The 12500-nt window shown below is 45.2% G+C and overlaps 1 protein-coding gene across 1 annotated transcript in view; it reads left to right on the forward strand.

Annotated features, from left to right (window-relative positions):
• xpnpep3 (X-prolyl aminopeptidase 3, mitochondrial) overlaps positions 1-12500 on the forward strand; it is a 15834-nt gene that overhangs the window by 811 nt on the left and 2523 nt on the right. The window contains exons 3-8 of the mRNA XM_030793523.1: positions 449-847; positions 1321-1505; positions 2493-2555; positions 2956-3069; positions 3495-3580; positions 3748-3931. Of these exons, the coding sequence (XP_030649383.1) occupies positions 449-847; positions 1321-1505; positions 2493-2555; positions 2956-3069; positions 3495-3580; positions 3748-3931 (1031 nt within the window). The remainder of the gene's footprint in view (positions 1-448; positions 848-1320; positions 1506-2492; positions 2556-2955; positions 3070-3494; positions 3581-3747; positions 3932-12500) is intronic.

Consider the following 12500-nt stretch of genomic DNA (forward strand, 5'->3'; position numbering starts at 1 on the left):
CCACACACACACAACACATACACAAATACATACACAAATACATCAGGCTTCTCTCTCTCTCTGTCTCTCTGTCTCTCTCTTTCTGTCTCTCTGTCTCCCCCCCCCCCCCTCTCTCTCTCTCTGTCTCTGTCTCTCTCTCTCTCTGTCTGTCTGTCTCTCTCTCTCTCTCTCTCTCTCTCTCTCTCTGTCTCTGTCTCTCTCTCTCTCTGTCTCTGTCTCTGTCTCTCTCTCTCTCTCTCTCTCTCTCTCTCTGTCTCTCTCTGTCTCTCTCTCTCTCTCTCTGTCTCTCTCTCTCTTTCTCCCTCTCTCTTTCTCCCTCTTTCTCTCTCTCTCTCTCTCTCTCTCTCTCTCTGTCTCTCTCCCTCTCCCTATTTCTCTCTCTGTCTCTGTCTCTCTCTCTCTCTCTCTCTGTCTCTCTCTGTCTCTCTGTCTCTCTGTCTCTGTGTAGGTGAGGTGACTCCTGGTCTGACTCGGGCGGAGTTCGAGATGCGGCGACAGCGGTTGGCGTCCCTGGTGGAGGCTGAGGCTGATCGTTTGTCTTCGCCGTCTCCGCTGCTCGTCATCGTCCTGTCCCACCCGGTCCGCTACATGAGTAACGACATCCCCTACCCCTTCCACCAGAACCAGGACTTTCTCTACCTCACCGGGGTTCTGGAACCGGACTCCGCGCTGGTTCTGTACGGGGAGGGCCGACCGGACCAGGCGGTTCTGTTCGTGCCCCGCAGGGACCCGGCGCGGGAGCTGTGGGACGGGCCGCGCTCGGGCAGAGACGGAGCAGCGGCGCTGACGGGTCTGGACAGAGTCCACAGCACAGAAGAACTGGGCCTCATCCTCAAGAGTCTGAAGGGTAAAGAGAGAGAACGAAAAATCGAATGAAAGAAAGAGAGAGGGATGGACAGAGTGAGTAGTTACAGCAATACTGAAAGAGAGAGAGCACAGGGTCTCATAAGAGCTTTTAATGGAGTCAGTCCTGTTACACTCCTGTTACAAACATGTAACATACCTATATGTTCTCTAAGGCTTCTAACAGATCTCCCTCCCATACCTTTCTCTCTCTGTCCCTCTCTCTCTTTCTCTTTCTCTCTGTCTATTTCTCTCTCTGTCCCTCTCTCTCTCTGTCTCTCTTTCTCTCTCTTTCTCCCTCTCTCTTTCTCCCTCTTTCTGTCTCTCTTTCTCTTTCTCCCTATCTCTCTCTCTCTCTGTCCCTCTCTCTCTGTCTCACTTTCTCTTTCTCTATCTCTCTCTCTCTCTCTCTGTCTCTCTCCCTCTCCCTATTTCTCTCTCTCTCTGTCTCTCTTTCTCTTTCTCTCTCTCTGTCAGGGGGAACGGTGTGGTATGACTCAACTCATCCCTGCCACCCTCGCCTCCACCAGACTCATGTGCACCCCCTGCTGGATGGGTCAGTGTGTGTGCGGGCACTGCGACCCCTCACACACTCTCTCAGAGCACTGAAGAGTCCTGCAGAAATAGCCCTGATGACTCAGGCAGGATGCATTACTGCCCAGGTAACAGTCTCATTGGATGGCTGGTTGAGTGGTTTATGATTGGATGCCTGGTTGAGTGGTTTATGATTGGATGGCTGGTTGAATGGTTTAAACTGTTTACGTGTTTCTGTGTTGGTTGAGTGGATGAGTGAAGAGATGCTTTGTTTGGGTAATTGGTGTGATGAATGATTGAGTGAGATGAACAGTGGGTGTTCTAATTGATTAATTGATTATTGATTGTTTTGAGTGAAGATGTTGATGACTGTGGCCATGCAGTACTGATTTCAGCTGAAAACTTACAAGGAGAAAATAAGGAGAGGAGTGAGTGAGAGAGTGAATGAGTGAGTGAGTGATGTCTCAGTGTTCCGGCCCTGTGACGCATGTCTCAGTGTTCCGGCCCTGTGACGCGCGTCTCAGTGTTCCGGCCCTGTGACGCGCGTCTCAGTGTTCCGGCCCTGTGACGCAGGTCTCAGTGTTCCGGCCCTGTGACGCAGGTCTCAGTGTTCCGGCCCTGTGACGCGTGTCTCAGTGTTCCGGCCCTGTGACGCGTGTCTCAGTGTTCCGGCCCTGTGACGCAGGTCTCAGTGTTCCGGCCCTGTGACGCGCGTCTCAGTGTTCCGGCCCTGTGACGCGGGTCTCAGTGTTCCGGCCCTGTGACGCGGGTCTCAGTGTTCCGGCCCTGTGACGCGGGTCTCAGTGTTCCGGCCCTGTGACGCGGGTCTCAGTGTTCCGGCCCTGTGACGCGCGTCTCAGTGTTCCGGCCCTGTGACATTTGCTCTGATGTCTGGAATAACAGATCTCTCTGATCACTGCTTTAATGTGTCTTTTCTACTAGGAGACAGATTAGATTATTCACAGATAAATAATAGATAGATCAATAATATGTGAACGATGTAATCTGTCTCGTGTTGGATTAATGTCTTAAATGAGAGTGCTGGGGACAATCTAAGATCTTTTGATAACAGATTGATAAGACTCTGATGTGTGCGTGTGTGTGTGTGTTTAAAGGCGTTTAAGAAGACTATGGCGATGTCCAGAGCTGATATCGATGAGGCTGTGCTCTATGCTAAGGTAGGACTGATACTGCAAATAACCAGTGATACTGTGGAATGATTAATGTGGGAATCAGTGACGATGTTTCCTTCTCTCTCTCTCTCTCTCTCTCCCTCTCTCTCTCTCTCCCTCTCTCTCTCTCTCTCTCTCCCTCTCTCTCTCTCTCTCTCTCTCTCTCTCTCTCTCTCTCTCGCTCCCTCTCTCTCTCGCTCTCTCTCTCGCTCTCTCTCTCTCTCCCTCTCTCTCTCCCTCTCTCTCTCTCTCTCTCTCCCTCTCCCTCTCTCTCTCTCTCGCTCTCTCTCTCTCTCGCTCTCTCTCTCGCTCTCTCTCTCCCTCTCTCTCTCTTGCGCTCTCTCTCTCTCTCTCCCTCTCTCTCTCTCTCTCTCTCTCTCCCTCTCTCTCTCTCTCTCTCTCTCAGTTTGATTATGAGTGTAGGGCACATGGGGCTAACTTTTTGGCCTACCCTCCAGTGGTTGCCGGTGGTAACAGAGCAAACACGCTGCATTACATAAACAACAACCAGATTATCAGGGTAAATATAAACTCACAAACACATAAAGACAGAAATGTCAGTGTTTCCTGTTCCTGTGTTTAATGCTGGCACACACACACACACACACACACATATACACGCTCACACAAACACTAGACACACACACATATTATGTACAAACATACGCTCACACATGCACACACATATATGCACACACACACACACACACATATATACACATACCTATACACACACACAGAGTGCTTTTCTGTAGGCATGGCATTTGAGGCCTGGTACAGGTAAGGACGTGTAGTGATTTGTAGACCATGACATTATCGTAAAGTTTGTGGAAATGCTTTAAACGCTGAGATTCCTGTATTATGAAATGCCAAAGAACTTTACAGATACAGCAGGCAGAAACCTGTCTGTCTCTCTCTGTCTGTCTCCCTGTCCTTCTGTGTCAGGATGGAGAGATGGTTCTGTTGGACGGGGGGTGTGAATATTTTGGTTATGTCAGTGATGTCACTCGTACGTGGCCCGTCAATGGGAAGTAGGTGAAAACAATCCTTTGTCTTTGTTGTAAAGAGCACCATTTAAATGGAACAATGAACTAAATGTCCTCCTGTTTTCCTCACTGCGTAACACTCAATATATTCTTATCTGCCCATCCATTCACTAATGTGTGTACCTGTGTGTGTGTGTGTGTGTGTTTCCCAGGTTCAGCATGGCTCAGGTGGAACTGTATGAGGCGGTTCTGGAGGTCCAGTTAGCGTGTCTGTCACTGTGTTCACCTGGCATCAGCCTGGATCATATCTACAGTACCATGTTAGCGCTGCTGGCAAGACAGTTGAAACGCCTGGGCATCCTGGAGCCTGGTACCAGTGAGGCAGACGCTCTCAAGGTATCAGACGTCTGAGGTGGAACTTCAGAAACACACACTGAACTCTAAAACTCACAGCACTCCTCAGAAACACACACTGAACTCTAAAACTCACAGCACTCTTCAGAAACACACACTGAACTCTAAAACTCACAGCACTCTTCAGAAACACACACTGAACTCTAAAACTCACAGCACTCTTCAGAAACACACACTGAACTCTAAAACTCACAGCACTCTTCAGAAACACACACTGAACTCTAAAACTCACAGCACTCTTCAGAAACACACACTGAACTCTAAAACTCACAGCACTCTTCAGAAACACACACTGAACTCTAAAACTCACAGCACTCTTCAGAAACACACACTGAACTCTAAAACTCACAGCACTCTTCAGAAACACACACTGAACTCTAAAACTCACAGCACTCTTCAGAAACACACACTGAACTCTAAAACTCACAGCACTCTTCAGAAACACACACTGAACTCTAAAACTCACAGCACTCTTCAGAAACACACACTGAACTCTAAAACTCACAGCACTCTTCAGAAACACACACTGAACTCTAAAACTCACAGCACTCTTCAGAAACACACACTGAACTCTAAAACTCACAGCACTCTTCAGAAACACACACTGAACTCTAAAACTCACAGCACTCTTCAGAAACACACACTGAACTCTAAAACTCACAGCACTCTTCAGAAACACACACTGAACTCTAAAACTCACAGCACTCTTAAGAAACACACACTGAACTCTAAAACTCACAGCACTCTTCAGAAACACACACTGAACTCTAAAACTCACAGCACTCTTCAGAAACACACACTGAACTCTAAAACTCACAGCACTCTTCAGAAACACACACTGAACTCTAAAACTCACAGCACTCTTCAGAAACACACACTGAACTCTAAAACTCACAGCACTCTTCAGAAACACACACTGAACTCTAAAACTCACAGCACTCTTCAGAAACACACACTGAACTCTAAAACTCACAGCACTCTTCAGAAACACACACTGAGCTCTAAAACTCACAGCACTCCTCAGAAACACACACTGAACTCTAAAACTCACAGCACTCTTCAGAAACACACACTGCAGTCTAAAACTCACAGCACTCTTTACCTTTTGGGGATCACAGGCACTGACCAATCACTGCCCTCGCCTTCTGTGGTGGACCCGCCCACTCTGCCCGGGTCCCTCTCTGTCCCTCTGCTCTTCACTCTGGGGGTCACTGACTGGTGTGAGGGATTTGGGCTTTGTGTTTGGTGGGTGCCGCGTGTTTGATGGTGTCTACGGTCTGTGTCAGATCTGAGGGGCAGAATGGATTTCACATTGCAGTCAGAAACCTGGAGCTTGGGCTGTGGATACTGTGAGAAATGCTGAAGTTGATGAGGATTATGTTGTTGTTGAGGTTTCGGATTTCTGCTTTCATGTGGTCCACTCAGATTTATCCAAGCTGTTGAGTAGTGTAAGGTTTTAGCTCTCCAGAGCTGCTGCCACCCGCAGGAATTTGACTGGTGTCTAAACAGAGTCTCATAGAATTAAAAAAGATAGAAAGCACCTCTTCTCTGGTGGTTTCCAAGTTTTTCATTGCCATCCTGTCACAGCGGGTTGTAAGTGTGCACTCCTAGATTTATTTAATTCTAGGAATCTATGACATTACCTGCTTATGACACAGATAATGCAGACAGGGAACACAGATTAAAGTAATATAGACACAGAGTACAGTAAAATAGACAGGTAACACAGATTACAGTAATATAGACACAGATTACAGTAATATAGACAGGTAACACAGAATACAGTAATATAGACAGGTAACACAGATTACAGTAATATAGACGCAGATTACAGTAATATAGACAGGTAACACAGAATACAGTAATATAGACAGGTAACACAGAGTACAGTAATATAGACACAGAGTACAGTAATATAGACAGGGAACACAGAGTACAGTAATATAGACACAGAGTACAGTAATATAGACAAGTAACACAGATTACAGTAATATAGACAGGGAACACAGAGTACAGTAATGTAGACAGGTAACACAGAGTACAGTAATATAGACACAGAGTACAGTAATATAGACAAGTAACACAGATTACAGTAATATAGACAGGGAACACAGAGTACAGTAATGTAGACAGGTAACACTAGAGTGCAGTAATATAGACACAGATTACAGTAATATAGACAGGTAACACAGATTACAGTAATATAGACAGGGAACACAGAGTACAGTAATATAGATGGGTAACACAGAGTACAGTAATATAGACACAGAGTACAGTAATATAGACAAGTAACACAGATTACAGTAATATAGACAGGGAACACAGATTACAGTAATATAGACAGGGAACACCAGAGTGCAGTAATATAGACAGGGAACACCAGAGTGCAGTAATATAGACAGGTAACACAGAGTGCAGTAATATAGACACAGATTACAGTAATATAGACAGGTAACACAGATTACAGTAATATAGACAGGGAACACATAGACAGGTAACACCAGAGTGCAGTAATATAGACACAGATTACAGTAATATAGACAGGTAACACAGAGTACAGTAATATAGACACAGATTACAGTAATATAGACGGGTAACACAGAGTACAGTAATATAGACACAGATTACAGTAATATAGACAAGTAACACAGATTACAGTAATATAGATGGGTAACACAGAGTACAGTAATATAGACAGGTAACACAGAGTACAGTAATATAGACACAGATTACAGTAATATAGATGGGTAACACAGATTACAGTAATATAGACACAGAGTACAGTAATATAGACACAGATTACAGTAATATAGATGGGTAACACAGATTACAGTAATATAGACAGGTAACACAGATTACAGTAATATAGACACAGAGTACAGTAATATAGACACAGAGTACAGTAATATAGACAGGTAACACAGATTACAGTAATATAGACACAGAGTACAGTAATATAGACACAGATTACAGTAATATAGACAAGTAACACAGATTACAGTAATATAGACAGGTAACACAGATTACAGTAATATAGACACAGAGTACAGTAATATAGACACAGAGTGCAGTAATATAGACAAGTAACACAGATTACAGTAATATAGACAGGTAACACAGAGTGCAGTAATATAGACACAGAGTACAGTAATATAGACAGGTAACACAGATTACAGTAATATAGACAGGGAACACAGAGTACAGTAATATAGACAGGGAACACAGAGTACAGTAATATAGACAGGTAACACAGAGTGCAGTAATATAGACAGGTAACACAGAGTACAGTAATATAGACACAGAATACAGTAATATAGACAGGGAACACAGATTACAGTTATATAGACAGGTAACACAGAGTACAGTAATATAGACACAGAATACAGTAATATAGACAGGGAACACAGATTACAGTAATATAGACAGGGAACACAGAGTGCAGTAATATAGACACAGAGTACAGTCATATAGACAAGTAACACAGATTACAGTAATATAGACAGGTAACACAGAGTACAGTAATATAGACACAGATTACAGTAATATAGACAGGGAACACAGAGTACAGTAATATAGACAGGGAACACAGAGTACAGTAATATAGACACAGAATACAGTAATATAGACAGGGAACACAGAGTACAGTAATATAGACACAGAATACAGTAATATAGACAGGGAACACAGAGTACAGTAATATAGACGGGTAACACAGACTTGCAATGTAGAATACAGTAATACAGACAGGTGATACAGAATACAGTATTACAGAATACAGTAAGAATACAGTAATACGGTGATGCAGTGGTACAGTGATGCAGTGACACAGTGATGCAGTGGTACAGTGATACAGAATATTGAAATGCAGTGATACAGTAATGCAGTAATACAGGGATTCAGTAATACAGCATACAATAATACAGTGATGCAGTGATATAGTCATACAGTGGTACAGTGATACAGAATACAGTAATACGGAATACAGTGATACCAGTGATACAGTAACACAGTGATACCAGTGATACAGTAACACAGTGATACAGTAGCACAGTGATACCAGTGATACAGTAACACAGTGATACAGTAACGCAGTGATACCAGTGATACAGTAACACAATGATACAGTAGCACAGTGATACCAGTGATACAGTAACACAGTGATACAGTAACGCAGTGATACCAGTGATACAGTAACACAATGATACAGTAGCACAGTGATACCAGTGATACAGTAACACAGTGATACAGTAACGCAGTGATACCAGTGATACAGTAACACAATGATACAGTAGCACAGTGATACCAGTGATACCAGTGATACAGTGATACCAGTGATACAGTAGCACAGTGATACCAGTGATACAGTAGCACAGTGATACCAGTGATACAGTAACACAGTGATACAGTAACGCAGTGATACCAGTGATACAGTAACACAGTGATACAGTAACGCAGTGATGCCAGTGATACAGTGATACAGTAGCACAGTGATACCAGTGATACAGTGATACAGTAGCACAGTGATACCAGTGATACCAGTGATACAGTGATACAGTAGCACAGTGATACCAGTGATACAGTGATACCGGTGATACAGTGATACCAGTGATGCAGTAATACAGTGATACCAGTGATACAGTAACACAGTGATACAGTAACGCAGTGATGCCAGTGATACAGTGATACAGTAACACAGTGATACCAGTGATACAGTGATACAGTAGCACAGTGATACCAGTGATACCAGTGATACAGTGATACAGTAGCACAGTGATACCAGTGATACAGTGATACCGGTGATACAGTGATACCAGTGATGCAGTAATACAGTGATACCAGTGATACAGTAACACAGTGATACCAGTGATACCAGTGATACAAGTGATACAGTAACACAGTGATACCAGTGATACCAGTGATACAAGTGATACAGTAACACAGTGATACAGTAACACAGTGATACAGTAGCACAGTGACACAGTGATACCAGTGATACAGTAACACAGTGATACCAGTGATACCAGTGATACAGTAACACAGTGATACCAGTGATACAGTAACACAGTGATACAGTAACACAGTGATACAGTAGCACAGTGACACAGTGATACAGTAACACAGTGATACAGTAGCACAGTGACACAGTGATACCAGTGATACAGTAGCACAGTGACACAGTGATACCAGTGATACAGTAACACAGTGATACCAGTGATACCGTGATACCGTGATACCAGTGATACCAGTGATACCAGTGATACCAGTGATACAGTAACACAGTGATACAGTAACACAGTGATACAGTAGCACAGTGACACAGTGATACCAGTGATACCGTGATACCGTGATACCAGTGATACCGTGATACCAGTGATACCGTGATACTGTGATACCGTGATACCAGTGATACCAGTGATACCAGTGATACAGTAACACAGTGATACCAGTGATACAGTGATACCAGTGATACAGTAACACAGTGATACCAGTGATACAGTAACACAGTGATACCAGTGATACCAGTGATACAGTAACACAGTGACACAGTAGCACAGAATACAGTAATACAATGATACAGTAAGACACTAATACAGAATTCTGTAATACAGACGGTGCCGGACAAACATGTGACATGGGTCAGCTTTACAAATATACAGGAAGTTCAAGTACCAGTTTATTTGTATAGCGCTTTTTACAATCAAAATTGTCTCAAAGCAGCTTTACAGAGATCAGTGTCTAAACCCGCAGTGAGCAAGGCCAAGGCGACAGTGACAAGTAAAAACTCCCTAATGAAGTGAACAGGAGGAATGTCCCAGTCATTAGACCCTGTGTAGACCTTCCATCAGATCCGATTTTAGTGATCTGGTCACAAGCGGACAGCTCTAAAGTACATCTGTCTACACCTGGATTCAGAATCCGTCTCCACATGTGTCTCCAGTGACCACTTGCGATCGGATGTTACTTCCCTGTTCTACATGCAAATAACCATATACGCAAAGACCAAATGCGTAGTTGTTTTTTATCCAGCAGGGGGCAGCAATGCATTTCCCGAGCTTAGTCTGCTGGAAATGAAAAGAAGAAGAAGAATTGCACAAAGTCCTTGGTGTTCGGACAAAATCAAAACAATGCAGACTGGCTCTGTTCCTCAGTGCGATCCACACGCACGTTATATATCTCCTCGGGCTTTTCCAATTTTTCAGACATCGTGGACAAAGCCGGCTTAGGTGATTTAAGTGTGAATGAGTGCGTACTTCTGCGTACACAGAGGACATCAGTGTTCGAGTGTGTTCGAGATCACATTTGCGTTTACACTGCTAAGAGAATGTGGTCACATGCGGTCCAGACCACCTCCGAATGTGGTCTGAGCGATAGGATCTCGATGCGTCCTCAATGTGCATTGGGTGCGTTTACACCTGTACTTTAGAACTGTCCACTAGAGATCAGATCACCAAAATCGGATCTAATGCAAGGTCTGAACAGGGCCTTAGGCACAGTGCCTACCCTGTCATTCAACTTACATTGTATGGCCGGATATACACACACACACACACACACACAGTTTGTGCTCTTAATGACTGAGCTCTTGAGATGGAGTGGTCTGTAGATGGTACCTCAGAGAGTGGAGCTGGTAATGATAAAATCTGGACACGTGAGATTTCTCCTCTCCTCAGGTCTGGGGCCTTTCTGATGTTCTGATGTGGTTTGGCTGGTGGACGCAGACATGGAGACTGTCCTGCGTGGCAGAGGAGACATGTCCAGAAAAAGCAGATATGATTTTAACACAGATATGATTTTAACACAGTCCTGACCCTCCCAGGCAAGAATGGATGTGAGCTGGTCGGGGTGTGTGTTAGCACTGGTCGGGGTGTGTGTTAGCGCTGGTCGGGGTGTGTGTTAGCGCTGGTCGGGGTGTGTGTTTGCAATGGTCGGGGTGTGTGTTTGCGCTGGTCGGGGTGTGTGTTTGCGCTGGTCGGGGTGTGTGTTTGCACTGGTCGGGGTGTGTGTTAGCGCTGGTCGGGGTGTGTGTTAGCGCTGGTCGGGGTGTGTGTTTGCGCTGGTTGGTGTGTGTGTTTGCGCTGGTCGGGGTGTGTGTTTGCGCTGGTCGGGGTGTGTGTTTGCGCTGGTCGGGGTGTGTGTTAGCGCTGGTCGGTGTGTGTTTGCGCTGGTCGGGGTGTGTGTTTGCGCTGGTCGGGGTGTGTGTTTGCGCTGGTCGGGGTGTGTGTTAACACTCGTCCAGTTCTTGTTTGTGACCACTGTGGCTCTGTTCTGTCCTGTGGGTCCAGAGATATGATGACAAACTGAGGTCGTGCAGAAAACAGGGTGGGGCAGGGGTCATACAGGGGTCAGACAGGGGTCAGACAGGCAGTTGTGTTGACAGGGATCTGAGGACTGACTTAGTTTGGGCAGCAGGTGAGACAGTCAGGAGAAGAGCTGCAGGACACTTCTCCTCCTCCTCCTCACACACACACACACTTCATACACACACACACACTTCATACACACACATTACACACACACACACTTCATACACACACACACATACACACACATTACACACGCATGCGCACACACACACACACTTCATACACACACATTATGCACGCACACACACACACTTCATACACGCACGCACGCACACACACACTTCATACACACACATTACACACGCACGCACGCACACACACACACACACTTCATACACACACATTATGCACGCACACACACACACACTTCATACACACACATTACACACACTTCACACACACACACACTACACACGCATGCGCACACACACACACTTCACACACACATACACACACATTACACACGCACGCGCACACACACACACTTCATACACACACATTACACACGCACGCACACACACTTCATACACGCACGCACGCACACACACACTTCATACACACACATTACACAGGCACGCACACACGCAGACACACACACTTCATACACACACATTACACAGGCACGCACACACACACACTTCATACACACACATTACACAGGTATGCACACACACACACTTCATACACACACATTACACAGGCATGCACACACACACACATGCACACACACACACACACACACGCTCTCACACACGCACACACGCACGCACACGTGCACGCACGCGCACGCACATGCACACACGCACACGCACACACACGCACACACGCACGCACACGCACACACACACACACGCACGCACACACGCGCGCACACACACACACGCATACACACGCACACACGCATGCACACACACACACGCAAACGCGCACACACACACACACACACACACACACACTCATGGCAACACTTTGCAAATGGTTCTGTGCTGAAACCAGAACCAGAAGGTTTCCACCATTATCAGTTTATACATCTCTAACAACCAGTCACATAATCAATCGGAATTCACTGTCTGTGTATACAGCTCTTTATTCTCAGGAACGCTCACATACACACACACAGTAATAGAACTCCATAGTTTGGATCCTGTTTCCAATACAGCAGTAAGTGTCTGACAGACTCCTGAGTA

This window comes from Chanos chanos, chromosome 16, assembly GCF_902362185.1.
Source record: "Chanos chanos chromosome 16, fChaCha1.1, whole genome shotgun sequence".
NCBI classification, from domain to species: Eukaryota; Metazoa; Chordata; class Actinopteri; order Gonorynchiformes; family Chanidae; genus Chanos; species Chanos chanos.